Raw genomic sequence first — 15419 nt, forward strand, 5'->3', positions numbered from 1 at the left:
ATGAAATGAAGTTATTTTCCAAAAATAATACTCCCTCCATCCCATTTAATATGAGGTACTTTGACTCGGCACGAAGTTTAAAAAAGAAAGGAAGACTTTTAAAATTTGTGGTCTAAAATGAATGATAGAAATTTGTGTGGCTGTAAATCATTTTATTAAGGATAAAATGGACATTTTATAGTTAAATTGTTACTTAATATAGAAATGTGTCATTCTTTTTGGGACTGACTAAAAAGAAAAGTAAGTTATATAAATTGGGACAGAGGGAGTAATAATTTAAATAATAAAATATACTTAAAATTAATGTTGTGGGGGTTATAAGTTATGACATGTCTTTTTAATTAAAGTCTACTAGAAAGATAAAAACAAAAACTAAATAGTATTTAAAAAGGGAAAATTACGCGGTTAAGCAAATTTGTACTACTTAATTACTCATCATAGCTATAGTTTGCTATAATTATCACTCGCGACTAACATTATACATTAATTATGTGGGCTGACTTCGAGTTTGTATAATTAGTCACGTTTGTATATGTATAATTCGTCAGAATATACAAATACATATGTATAATATACAATTATCTAACCGATATACATATACAATTCACCTCTCTCCCACTCTCTGCCCTCTCTCGCTCGCTTTTCTCCTTCATCTCCCAATCTCCCAATCCGAGCTGACTTCGAATTTGTATAATTACTCCGTATAAGAGCGTTTGTACTGCCAACGTTGTTTCAATTCATATAAACAAGATGAATAGGCAGAGAAAGTTCACTCAAAAGTAGCGAGAACAAAAAATTATCTAACCGATATACATATACAATTCACCTCTCTCCTCTCTCTCCCAGTCTCGCTCGCCTCTCTCCTCCCTATGACATGTAGCTACGAATTGTATTTATCAAACTATAGTTATGAAGAGTAATTAAGCTATTTTTGAATGGTAATATGTGAAAGTTCTTCTTTTAAAAATAAATATAAAACGTCGTCACATAAATACTTTTTTTTTACCTATATCACAAGTGGGATTACTTAATTTAAACATTAAATAAATCAATAAAACCTTAATAGTTAGAGATTTTGAGTCACTCCTTGTTTCCATTTTTAATTGTCATGTTGCATTTTTCGAAAGTCAATTTGACTAATTTTCAAAGTTAAATTAGATTACATTAATTCGATATTATTTTGAAACAACAAATTTAGATATTCAAAAACTATACAAAAAGTACTACAAATTTCAATTTTTTGCATATCAATAATACATCATAAAATGTTAGTCAAAGTTATTATCGTTTGACTCTAAACAAAAAAATTATAACAATTAAAAATAGACGGAGATAGTATTATTAACTACTGATTTTTAATGAGTCTCAAAAATTTGAAGATGTATAAGACTCATCTTCTTCTACTCCATAGTTAAAAAAAAAGGGGAAAAATCATCAAACAAACATGTTGCAACGAATGGGGCTGCTCCTTTTCCTTAATCAGAGTTTTCGAATTTGAGCCTGGATATGGAAAAAATCCTTTGATATGGAGTACTTACCCATTTGGGCCGACATTGTAAATTAGTCGGACTTCAATGTGGATACCATACACCATACACCAGATCGAAAACTCCAAAAAAAAAAAAAAGAGAGCAAAGACAAGTGGAGTTTTCAGATCTGTAATCAGAGTTCTAGCATTAATGGGTGTATCTATTGCTGTTTCTGCCATCTGTGTAGGTGTTTTCTTCTGCTAAAAGTTTCTAGATACGGGTAAAAATCATTTTAGGGCTTTATTTTTGGCAGAGTTAGAGTGACAGTAATTATAAATGTAGTGACTTTATTTAGGAAAATGATCATGTGAAATTTAACTAATCTAGTTGATTATAAAAATAATTTGAGAAAATATGTGCATTATTGTTAGTCACTATCAACAAAGCTTTTGAGACTGTATTAATAATTTATTTATTTTTATGTAATTTGGCTCTACTATTTTGTAATGATAAGTCAACCCAAAAATCCAACACGTCTCTATTAATTATTTTAGTTGTTGTTTGTGTTAATAGTGTTCTGCTAGATCATATGATAATTGGGATTTGTTTGATTTGCAGTTTATCTCAGTTGTGATTTGGGATAACTAGAGTGAAAAATGGTTGCTTTTGGGAAGAAGTTGAAGGAAAGACAAATTCAAGAATGGCAAGGGTATGTACTCCAATGTTCTTTGTATCCTTTCTTTTTATTTCAACTTGTTGGAAACTAATGTTGCTCGATAGAGGCGAATCTAAAATTTGAAGTTTATGGTTATATAAGGATCTCAAATTAAGAAAAGGAATTTAGTATAAAGTGTCCAAGGGCATTTGAATCTGTTTTGTGCTAATAAAAGAGATATGAGTTAACTTCCTTCAATTTATATGAAGCAAAGAGATATGAGTTAACTTCCTTCAATTTAGTATGTACTCCAATGTTCTTTGATTTCTCACACTTAATGACCCTTGTGTGGTCCAGTCCTTCCTCGGACCCTACACATAGCGGGAGCTTAGTGCACCAAGCTGGCGTTTTATGTTGATTGATAAGGATTATTTTGGACTTTCAGATACTATATCAATTACAAAGTAATGAAGAAGAAGGTTAAGGAATACGCGGATCAAATCCAGGCTGGAGCGCTCAATCAGCGATATGTACTTAAGGATTTCTCAAGGATGCTGGACAAGGAGGTATGGATTTGTTACGTGCATACCTACTACTCCCTTGGTCCTAAACTGTTTGACACTATTACTATTTGGGGAGTTGAATCATGTTCAGAATCATGGTTCAATTGATGATCTCTACTGCCACATTTAGTTTTTGTTTCTAGCTTTTACATCAATTGTTTCACTCGAGTAGAATTTTGTTAATGTTCCTTTCCTGAATACTTTGCACTGCTTTTCTTATTAGTTGCTATGTTTTCTTCACTGTCCTTTGTCCTTTTCATAACTACTTTGATTTGCTGCATTGAGCCGAGTGTCCTTCAGAAACAACCTTTCTACCTCTCTCTACCTCCACGAGGTAGGGGTAAGGTCTGGGTACACTCTACCCTCCCCAAACTCCAGTTGTGGGATTTCACTGGGTATGTTGTTATTGTAGAATTTTGGATAGGGATTTGGAGCAACAGTTGTCCTTCGACTTAGTCTGATTTTATCTAATTGCTCGTAGTATCTAGGCATTTAATTGTTGATTGGAAGGATTCTTCTTGTAGGAAAGAATTTTCCTGGTACATTGTGAAGTATTGATGTATAAGAGCTCTTTTTTGTCTTTATAACAATGCAGATTGAAAAAGTTGTTCTATTTTTGCTGGAACAACAAGGGGTATTTGCAAGCCAGATATCTCAACTCAATGAACAACAAGATTCTCTTCAAGAACAACCTGATATATCCAAAGTAACTGAGCTACGAGAAGCTTATAGAAATGTGGGGCGTGATCTTTTAAAGCTTCTCTTTTTTGTTGAAATAAATGCCATTGGATTGCGGAAGATCCTTAAGAAATTTGACAAACGTTTTGGCTATAAATTCACTGATTACTATGTCAAAACCCGGGCAAATCATCCATATTCCCAACTTCAGCAAGTCTTCAACAATGTGGTAATATGCTAAACTCAATTGCTAGTGTCTTCCTCTAATAATAAGGCTTCTGTTGCTACTATAAAATAATTACTACTAGTACACTTTAGTCTAGATTCTTTTTTTATGAATTATGTTTTAATGGAAAACAATATTACAGTTGATTCAGTTATATTGTTTCTAGTTATTAAAACATAATTCATAGAAAAAAAATCTAGAGTAAAGTGTAGTAGTAGTAATTATTTTATACATGAATGAGAAAATGTGGATTGCCTTAACAATTTGATAGCTCTCTTTGGCCTAAAGTAAGCCATCTGTGTCAGTAGCATGTCACTGACCAGCAATGATAATTGCAGGGATTAGGGGCAGTTGTTGGAGCAATATCTCGTAATCTTGCAGACCTTCAGGACCGTGAGGGAAGCTACTTGTCAATTTATGATCAGCCTGCTCTTCCACTTCAGGTTTTCGCCTTTTTCCTTTAGATAACTTTTAGGTATTTGTTTAGGTTTTGTAACATTATCTTTTCTGGCTAGCAAGTTTTCAAATTTCTGGTTATGCTCTACTATACTCTTAGCTGGTGTAAAGCCATTTTGCAGGATTCCGTAGTTGACTCAATGGAAGCAGCTATTGATAGATTAAGTTATTCAACTAACTTCCTTAACTTTTCGGTCCAACGTTCACTTATCATGCTAGAAGAGTTACCTACTCTTGTTGAGGAACATGTTGATGATCAGAGATACCATTTTATGTCACTCCTCTTGAACCTGGCAAATACATTCCTTTATATGATCAATACATATATCGTTGTTCCAACAGCCGATGATTATTCTATGAGTCTTGGTGCTGCTGCAACAGTTTGTGGAATTGTGATTGGAGCCATGGCTGTTGCACAGGTCTTTTCTTCTGTTTATTTCAGTGCCTGGTCAAACAGGTCTTACTTTCGACCTCTGGTATTTAGCAGTATAGTTCTTTTTGTGGGGAATGTGATGTATGCATTGGCCTATGATCTCAAATCAATACCGATTCTTCTTATCGGTCGTATATTTTGCGGGTAACTCTCTCTCCACCCCCTCTTTTTGCAAATACATCTGTGCAAGTTTGCATGCATTCAACTTCCATTACAATTACTTCAAATATTTCTTTCATTACAGTTTTTTGTGTCTTACTTTTATTCCCTTCTAGGATCACATGTGTGTCCAGCCAAACTTGTTGATATATTCTGCAATATTTGATGCAAAAGTTGGGCTATAGTTAACTTTATGTCTCTCTATAAAGAAGCAAAAGTATTGGAGGACACATATTAGGGTAGAAGATCAGTAAATAGTAGAGCCTCGTCTCCCTTATTCTTCCATACTAGTAGTCCTTGTATTTCTCCCATAGTTTCTCGTCTTTTGATTTCTATCAATTACCGTCTCTTTTACTTCGATTATCACACTATTTTGTTGTATTTACTGCTCTTTTTTTCAGAATGCTTTACCATGATTTCTTCACTTTTGTTAATTTTTTTTCGATCTGCTTTCATATGCTTTTCCTTGAGCCAAGGGTCTACCGGAAACAACCTCTCCACCTCTCAAGGTTGGGGTAAGGTTTGTGTTCAGTGTATTCTCTTCAGATCCACTTATGGGATTACATTGGGTATGTTGTTGTTGTAATGTGATTTTAGTAGCATCATCTGCTTTATCATCTTTTTACATAATTCAGTGCCATTATTGTCTGCTTTTTGGTTGGTTACTGTGATATTCAAAAATCATTTTGCACTTGACTATATACTTGACAAGATGGGGGGTTTTCTGTCTCTTGAATTGCAGTTTGGGTTCCGCCAGAGCAGTGAACCGACGTTACATCAGTGACTGCGTGCCACTTAGAATTCGAATGCAGGCTTCAGCAGGTTTTGTAAGTGCTAGTGCACTAGGAATGGCATGTGGTCCTGCACTTGCCGGGTTACTTCAGACAAATTTTAAGATTTACAAGTTGACTTTCAATCAAGATACTTTGCCTGGTTGGGTTATGGCTTTTGCATGGTTAATCTATTTGATATGGTTGTGGATCTCTTTTAGAGAACCTGCTCAAGAGAAAGATGAAGTAAACAATGTTCCTCAGAATTCCAATGCTGGTATGTTCAACTTTTTTCTTTATTATTATTAATGATGTTCTTGTGGTCTTAATTCCAAAAATGCATAGATAGGGAAATGATGTAGTATGTTTGGAGTGAGAGCTGCAGGTATGTCCTATTATCTTCTCTGTACCTTCTTGGTACAACTTCAATAAATAACTTTACTTATAAAAATAGTGGATATTCCCGAGGATGTGACACATGTCATGTTGCAAGTTAGGCAACATAAAACTTGCCACAAGATGAGCCATCTTCTATTAGGACATGGCACATGTCATGTTGCATGCAGGTAACATGACACGTGTCACTCACCATGGCATGTGTGATCAACCTTCTAAGTAGCCAATGAAATCTTTTGAAATATTGTTCTATAATTGAAAGCAACTCCCCACATATTTCAAATGATTTTAAGAACAAAAGAGTGAGGAATAAAAGGGTAAAACTTGCTGGATCTTTTATGGTCTAAATGCTATAGGTTTGGTGACTTTTGGATTATGAACCAAACTAAGAATCTAAGATGGATAAAATTTTATCACAATATTATTGATGATATATAAAATTTCTATGAACCAGTAGTTCTTATTGTAAGTCAAAGATAAGAGCTGCCTCATTTCACTCTCATATAGGTGCATTCATCAGGTTTGTAATGTAGACACATAAATTTTATTGAGTTAAATTCATTCAAAATTTGGGTTAAATCCATGTTCACTTGGGTTGAATAGCTAATTTTGAAGGGACAATTAAATAAGTCTCTTTTATTAAATTCAAGTCCAAGGTTCATTTCATCTTGAGGCCCAAATTCATGCCATGTGTCAAATTCAAGATTATGATGATGCCACATGTTCAAATGATGTGGCAATCTCAGTCAAATTCAAGAAGGTATCCAAAGCCGCCAAGTGTTCAAAATGACATGTCTTGGCCAATCACAAACAATCTTATCACATAACATTTGTGATAAGCTTGATGACTAACATGAACCAATCAGAATAAGGCAAGAGAGTTCATTTACACTTGAGCTACTTTCTCCCTACAAGTTTAAATAGGGGCATACATAACTTTCTAGAGACATTCAACAAACATTAGAAAAAACATCAACATCAACTACACAATTCTTCAAAGTAGTGGTCAATGAAGTTCTGCCTCAATATCAACCTAAAAACAAAGAAGTGTTGTCCGACATTTTCGAAGATTGAACATTTCTGAGAGGTTCAAATCATCATGCAATTCAAGAAATATACTACTGAAGGCTCTCAAATCATGGAGAAGTTTTGGAGAGAAGAATCAAGAGAACAACAAAATTATACTCGGTTACTCACAAGATTCATCAATAAAAAATACTTTTATCTTTTAGTCATTTCTGGTTGCAATTAATTCAGTATTAGAAAACTCGTTGCGATCAAATTTTGGTATGCTAAGTGGGACCAATTTTGCTCTAAATCCTGTGAATCTATGCTTGCAATCAAAATCAATCATTGTAATGACCTTTAAAGAGAACAACAATGATTCATGTAACAATATTTATGTTGCCGCATTTACTGAACGTAACTGCAATGGTCCAATGACCCACAACATATTCAAATCTAGTGGCATGGATAGATCGGGGAACTTGGTCTCTTTGAAAACAATAGAGATAAACAACTCTCGTACTAAGGTTATAACCTCTAGGGGCAACATTCACTTTTCCCCATCAGATGAAGTCTCTCAAACTGCTACAACTTTAAGGACTTCAAAGATTTGGTGGATTCATCTATCTCAACAAAATTCAATGCCTTGATGACTAATGCAATCAACGTCGACGAAGAACTTGTTGTGATGACGCAAAGCATTGAGGCCTTGAAGAAATCTATTAAAGATAAAAATCTTTAAATTCAACAACTTATGAGCAAGTTAGATCTCTACATCCTTAGAGAGTCTAGTCACAATCTTACACCGTAAGAAAAAGTTGATGTTGAACCTCTCACCAAACCAATTGACTCTCAACCAACGCTGCAATGAAGGTGGAAGGTGAAGCACCATGTAACTGTTTGGCAAATCCTTGATCGGAAAGGTGGAGCCAATTTGATAGGCTTCGTCTAATGGGAAAAAATAGATCTTGCTCCCAAAGGTCATAATCTTAGAACAAGATATGCTTTTCTTCAAAGAGTCAGGTCGCCAGATTTGACTATGTTGCGAGTCATTGGACGATCGAAGTTGTGTAAAAAAAGTGGCAATGTAGATGGTACATGAATCATCGTTGTTCTTTCTAAAGGCCATTACAACAATTGATTCTGAAGATTGCAAGTTTCGATTCATAGGATAAAGAGTAGAATTGGTCGAACTGGGAGTGCCCGAATGCTGAAAATTAACTACAATAAAATAATTTTTATTGATGAATTTTGTGAGTACAATTCTATTGTTCTCTTTTGATTATTCTCTCCGTGATTTAAGGGCCTTCATTCATATTTTTCGAATTGCAGGATGATTTGGACCTTTTAGAAAGATGTTTGATCTCTAAGAGTGTGGGACATTATTTTAGGTTGATCTCTGGCCAGAATTTCATTGACCACTCATTTATATAGAACTGTATAATTGATGTTGATGTTTGCTGAATGTCCATAGAAAGTTATATAACCCCTCAATATAGTTGTAGGCAGTATAAGTGTAAATGAACTTTATTGTCTTATTCTGATTGGTTCATGTAAGTCATCAAACTTATCACAAATGCTATGTGATAAGATTTCTTGTGATTGGTCAAGACATGTCATTTTGAACACTTGACGACTTTAGTTGCTTCTTGAATTTGAGTGGAATTGCCACATCATTTGAACACGCGACATCATCTTGCTAGCCTTGAATTTGATTGGGATGCCATGTCACTTGACACATGACATGAATTTGGGTCTCAAGATGAAATGGACTTTCAATTTAATAAAATGTACTTATTTAATTGTGCACTCCAAATGAACATGAAATTAATCCAAATATGGTATGAATTTAACCCAATATGTGTTTACATATACTGCTTTAAATAGGCCATCCTTGAGGATTACGCATTCATTAAGACTTATAAACTCATCCATTAACTTGTAGCAATCAAACACTATTTTAGTGATTCAATGTTAATATCGACTTGTGATTACCCATGTGAGCCTACTTCATGGAATCTCTAATCACACATGTTTAGTTATCATCTCTATTGAAGTTTTGTACTATTAGGGGTCATTTGGTATAAAGGATAATAACCGCAGGATAAAATGCAAGGCTATTTCATCTTGCATTTGGTTAGGGGAATTAGTTAGTCTCGGAATTATTTGTACTACAATAATGGGATACGTTATCACATATATATGGTAGCAGAATTAATCCCATGGGATATCCCAATCCATGGAATAACTTTATCTATCCCATCCCCCATACCAAACAACCTCTTACAATATTACTACTAATCTCTTTACCTTATAAAAGGAAATTAGTAATGATGTAGGAGTACAAAGTGAACGCAGTAAATGTAATGATATAATAAAAATGAAACCTCCTTCCCTGATATTCGATACTAAAATGTTACTAACTATAAATTTCCATATTTATTGAACATATTCAATAAAAATGATAAAACATGTATTTTCACTCTTCATTTTGAGCAATCTAGTTATATTATGTTGGTTTTTGAAAGATGGTGCAACAAAAAGGTTGAAATATTGTTTGAAAATGTCTCTCAATGATTTTATTAAGCGTAGGAGGGTTTTAAATAGCTAATTTGAAAACATAATCTTCATAATATTTGCATAACAAAAATTCTAAAAAGCTAAAATATCTCAACAAGATAATACCTAAGGTTCTCGGAATTGGGTGCGGTGTCTGATACAAGTGCAGATCTAGAGGTCAGGTCCTTTATGATCTAATTAATATTTAGGGGTACAAATCCAAGTAGGGATACATTATAGGGATTTGGCTAAAATTAATTAAAATATCAAAAAATAGAGTTATTTGCCAAAATTATGAGACATTATGTATAAACCTTACAAGGTATTACGAGGAAAAAATATTGATCGGGAGGAGAATCCAGAAGGTGATGTAAGAAAAAAGACTTGCATAGAAATTTTTATATACAAGGTACTCCATTTTATTCAAATTCATCTTAGATTTTGTTTTGATTACAGTCATGTCCTGAATTTCTCCGTTGATTTTGGTCAAAGTATCCAAAATCGGTTGACCAAAATAGCCTAATAGAAATTTTAAAAAGTAGATTCATCCTAAACTAAGCAACTTATTATGCTAAAAAAATTGTTGTTGTAACTGAAAGCAAATTTCAACACTTCTCCTTTGCTTTTAGTTATTGCAAGTTTTTTTTAAAATTGTTCATCCTCAATTTCTGCTTTGGCGGTTGGTGCCGAATTTGTTCGACTGTTTTTGAACTTACACATTTTCTTTAATATTGATCTTTCTCTTCTTCTTTTAGTTTTGTGCTTAAATACCATCCTCAATAACCTAGTCTTGTCTGAAAGCTTTTTTGAAAATGCTTTAATATGGACAATGATAGGATTTGCAAGGAGTGTTTGTACGAATAATTCTTCCATAACTCATAGGTTTAAAACATTATTCATTTTCACATACCATATTTGATAGTTTCCATCAGTGAAAATTTGTGGGAATTTTAAGAGAAATTACTGTTTTCCATGGTTGAAAATGGTATTGGTTGATATTAGCCTTGTATTAAAAATAAGTACGGTTAAAAATGGGTGTAAAATAGGTATGGCTAAAAGTGGTTGAAAGTACATCTTAAATGAACTCACTGGTCCATTAAGAGCAATGAAAGACTGATATAATTGTTGATTTTTTAAAAGATGGTGCAGCAAAAAAGGTTGAAAGTATTGATTGAAAATGTCCCTTGATGATAATTTTATTAAGCATAGGAGGGCTTTAAATAAGCGATTTGAAAACATAATTTGCATATCAAAAATCAGAAAACTAAAATATCTCAACAAACTAAAACAACCTAATAGAAATTTAAAATTCAAAAAAGTAGATTCATCCTAAACATAAGCAACTTATTATGCTAAAAAACTAGTGCAGTAACTGTTACTGAAAGCAAATTTCAACAGATTATTTGGAAATTTCGAAATTACAAGTTGTCTACGGAGTGGTAAAATAAGAGTTCTCTTTAAATGTGTTTGATATTAAATCTTTTTATAGCAGCAGAAAATGATGCCCTTGAAAGGGGTGTTGTGCAGCCATTGCTATTAAAATCAGTGGGTGATGAACAAGACAATGAAGGTGACCAAGAAGGTGATGGCAGTGAAGAAGCTCAAGAGGAGTCTCGTCGTCCAGCCAACTCCATAGTAGAAGCATATAGATTGCTGACTCCTTCTGTGAAGGTATGTGGAGCACCATTTTTACTTGTGCTATTAAGAATTATACTAACCAATGACCATTATTGTAACTCTTTGATGCAGGTTCAATTATTAATCTATTTTATGCTGAAATATGCTATGGAGGTTTTACTTTCAGAGTCTAGTGTCGTCACGACATATTACTTTAGCTGGTCAACAAGCACTGTCGCAATTTTTCTTGCATGTCTGGGCCTTACTGTTCTTCCAGTAAATATTCTTGTTGGGAGCTACATAAGTAACATCTTTGAGGACAGGTAATTTATCTTGTAACAATAACATCTTTTTGAAGCTTATTTTCTATAGCAATTTTGTCATTGCTAAGTGCTAGGTGCTAACTGATGGAAACTATTCTGAAAATACAATAGATGTGCAGTATTTTGCTTGCAACGTATGTTGTTTGTCGATGGCATTTGACATTTTAGAAGGATTACTTAATTCTATCATGTTGAGTGTTTGGCTTCGGAATATATGCTCTATCATGTTGAATGTTTGCGATCAGAATATGATGATAAGTTCATCCTCTCTGCAGGCAAATTTTGCTGGCATCTGAAATCATGGTTTGTCTTGGCATACTCCTGAGCTTTCAAGTTATCATCCCGTATTCAGTACCACAATATGTCTGCTCAGGCCTCCTAATGTTTGTATCTGCTGAAGTATTAGAAGGTGTGATCTCTATTTTCCGTTTATTTTCCTCCTTGAGAAACATAGTTGGTTCTTAATTCTCAATAGAAGTAGAACCTATCATGATGATATAAAAGAATAGTGTAGTTGAACAGAACCTCTGACTACCATTGAACTAGTAAGCTTGGACTTGTCATCTGCTAATTTGGTGCGTAAAATTGATGCAGTGGACGGTATCAGGGCCATTTATAACACAACTTCCGTGGTAGTAAGATAGATATATTGCATCCTAATCTCTAGCTAACTGAGACAAGATATTTATGTTTGGAGTTTATTATTTGCTAATGCCTATCTTGTCATAGGACAAAAACCTGTCTTATAAGCAAAGAAGGGAAGAGGAGCGGACCCATTATTCACTAAGTTTCGAACCATGCATCCCTGATCCTCAGGGACTTCTCGGTTATCAGACAAAAACGGCTAACCCCTTTGACATTAACAACATTTAGGAAGGTGTGATGGTGTGATATTTTGTTGGTCTTTTCTCATTTCCATTCTAATTAACATCTCTACGATTTGGCTGATGACTCCAGGTGTAAATTTATCTCTTCTCTCTCGAGTAATGTCATCAAGGCTTTCTCGGGGAACCTACAATGGGGGTCTCTTATCCACAGAAGCTGGCACAATTGCTCGGGTGATTGCTGATGTAACTATAACTCTGGCTGGATATTTAGGGCAGAGCAAGCTCTTGAACGTTACTCTTCTCCCTTCACTTCTGATATGCATCGCATCCATTTTTGCAACATGCCGTACCTACAATTCTCTTTACTGATGCACTCTTGGATGATTTGCTTGTTACACCTTTCTTTTTTTCCATATGACATACAGGGGAAGGAAAAGGAGGAAATTGAAGGGCATGCTACCTATGGGATTTTAACTTTCCACCAACAGGAGGGGAGGAGTGTATATAGAGGCGGTTTCAGAATTTGAATGTTTTCTGATTCTCATACCAAGTTCGATGTACTTTTGATTGTCTTTTTATGAGTAGTTGTAAATTCTCACAGTTAATGTATTTCTTTACCTCAACTTTGGTGCTGGTTTATTAAAGCTTGGCTGTTTCTCACATAGAAAATGTAAGCATACAAAAACAACATACCCTCAAAAGTCTATGGGGGTGGAGCATATATTGAGTACAGTCTTTACCCTTACGTCGTAGAGACTGAGACTATTTTGAAAAGACTTTTGGTACAAGTGTAACAAATCCAAGTAAAAAGATAAATAAAACAACGGAAAAGGGCCAAAAATACCTTTGAAGTACAGGAAATGGTCTAAAAATACCCTTCATCCATCTTCTGGTCTAAAATTACCCTTCCATCCACTTTTTTGCTCACTTATTATACCTTTACAACTAACAACCCTCTCTCTTTTAAAAAAAAAAATACTTATTATGTGTCATTTTCTTATGGAATGAAATAAAAATCCACCTCTATTAATTTTTTTCTCATAATTTATCCAAATCAAAACAATATATCTTTTCAAGATCCAAAAAATATATTTTTTTAAATCTAGTAATTTCTATTTTCTATAGCTTTTTTCCAAAAAAAATAAATTGTTTTAGATAATTAAAATATTTTTAAAAATACTAGTCATGCCACAATTACAGGGACATAATATATTAATATAAATCCTAAAAAAATGTCTATCTTCTTTTCTTTTTTTAAAAAGATCATTTAATTTTTTTAACTAATAATCTTGTCGTCCGCGTCATTAGTGATCAAATCTTGGACTGGTGCACCAACTGGAACAACTTCTTTTTAGGATTTATATTAATATATTATGTCCCTGTAATTGTGGCATGACTAATATTTTTAAAAATATTTTAATTATCTAAAACAATTTTTTTTGGGAAAAAAGCTATAGAAAATAGAAATTACTAAATTTAAAAAAAAATATTTTTTGGTTCTTGAAAAGATAATATTATTTTGATTTGGATAAATTATGGGAAAAAATTAATAGAGGTGGATTTTTATTTCATTCAATAAGAAAATGACACATAATAAGTATTTTTTTTTTAAAAGAGAGAAGGTTTTTAGTTGCAAGGGTATAAGTGAGCAAAAAGGTGGATGGAAGGGTAATTTTAGACCAAAAAGATGAGTAGAAGGGTATATTTAGACCAAAAGATGGATGAAGGGTATTTTAAACCTTTTCCTGTACTTCAGGGGTATTTTTGGCCCTTTTCCGATAAAACAATGAAAACAACATATCAACTAATAAGGAAAGGTGTGAAGAGCCTAAAAAAAAATAGCAACAAAAAAGTGTGATAATTGAAACACAATAAAGGAAAATGTAAGTCTACAAAGTTTATGTATATTCGCAGAGACTATTTATTTGCGGCGATTGTTGTTGCCACAAATACAAACTTTTAGTAGCGATAATACATATATATGCCATTTAACTTGGCTTCAACTGACATCTATGCCCTCCAACTTTGAGTGTGCACAAGTAGACACTTAAACTTGTATAAAATTGAAGAAATAGACAAATTCATTCTACGTAGCGTCCTACATGACAATTTTGTCTCCTATGTGGCGTCCTAGTGGTATAAACTTGAACAAGTAAACACATATGTCCTACATGACATAATACATGTAGGATGCCACATAGGAGACAAAATTATCATTAGGACGTCACGTAGGATGAATGTGTTTATTTGTTCAAGTTTAAGTGTCCACTTGTACAAACTCAAAGTTGAAGGGCGTAAATGCCAGATAAAGCCAAATTAAAGGGCGTATTTATGCATTAACTAAATCTCCTACTAATATTTATTTAATTTATAAATACCAATTTTTAAGCTATTGTACCTGCTATCAAATATTCTACTTACCTATTATAGTAGATTGTATGCCTTGTTTTGGTTATCAATTTTACTTACTATAACTTCTAGCAATTTTTAGAGGACATAATTGTTAAAAAATTTATTGCACTATCATGTTACTAATTTTACTAAGTATGGAGAGTAAATTATAATTATTTTTTGAATGACTTAAATAGTTGAAAATTCTTTTATAATGTCCATATACATCAAAAGAACAAAAAAATGACATCAACATCTTCTTCTTCTATACGTTCATTACTGATTTTATGTGTTGTATGTGTTTTTCTCGCGATTCAAAGTACAAGTAACCTTGTATCCAACATATGTACCAAATCCAAGCTTTTGTTTGTCCGTCTTACATGACTATTTCCATCAAAATCTACACGATTTAGCTAAAACATCTATCAATTTAGCTGCAACAAACGCCTCAGCCACAACTACAAGATCAATTTGCTCTTGAACCAAACGAACGATCCAAATCTAGAAAGGATATATAACTTGTGCACAACTTATTACGATGGGGCCGTTAGAATTTTGGGTAACGCGGAACAATATTTGAAGATGGGCCAATACGAAAACTTAAACACCGCGGTGTTTCTTGTTGGGTAAGATACTTTTAATTGTGAAACTGCGTTTGAAGTAACGCCTGGATATGTTTCAACTATTACTAAAGAGAATGATGATCTTCAAAAACTTGGTGACATTGTTGTTGTTGTTGCAAATCTTCTTTCTAGTGGTTAATTTGGTTCGAAATTATTGTAATTTGGAAATAATATAATAATGTTATTATTTTATTTTTTAAAAAATGTTATTATTTTATTGATAGGCTTAAGTCATCTACAAGACTACAACCCCTTAAAAGTTGTCTGCT

At 33.4% G+C, this 15419-nt stretch overlaps 1 protein-coding gene across 6 annotated transcripts; it reads left to right on the forward strand.

Annotated features, from left to right (window-relative positions):
* The first annotated feature begins 1432 nt into the window (after nt 1-1432).
* Nucleotides 1433-12796, forward strand: LOC102596860 (SPX domain-containing membrane protein At4g22990-like). Of its 6 annotated transcripts, none has more exons than XM_015303790.1 (11): nt 1433-1712; nt 2088-2178; nt 2570-2690; nt 3283-3594; nt 3930-4034; nt 4170-4624; nt 5382-5686; nt 10859-11040; nt 11119-11309; nt 11585-11718; nt 12267-12796. In XM_015303790.1, the coding sequence occupies exons 2-11, from the start codon at nt 2126-2128 to the stop codon at nt 12503-12505; spliced, it is 2097 nt and encodes a 698-aa protein (XP_015159276.1). In that variant the 5' UTR covers nt 1433-1712; nt 2088-2125; the 3' UTR covers nt 12506-12796. The 6 variants fall into 6 exon arrangements, with proteins under 6 accessions (XP_015159276.1, XP_015159277.1, XP_015159278.1 ...); XM_015303791.1 differs by lacking the exon at nt 1433-1712 and adding an exon at nt 1731-1749; XM_015303792.1 differs by lacking the exon at nt 1433-1712 and adding an exon at nt 1985-2003.
* The last annotated feature ends 2623 nt before the right edge of the window (nt 12797-15419 follow it).

Source organism: Solanum tuberosum, unplaced genomic scaffold (assembly GCF_000226075.1).
Source record: "Solanum tuberosum cultivar DM 1-3 516 R44 unplaced genomic scaffold, SolTub_3.0 scf00477, whole genome shotgun sequence".
Classification (NCBI taxonomy): domain Eukaryota; kingdom Viridiplantae; phylum Streptophyta; class Magnoliopsida; order Solanales; family Solanaceae; genus Solanum; species Solanum tuberosum.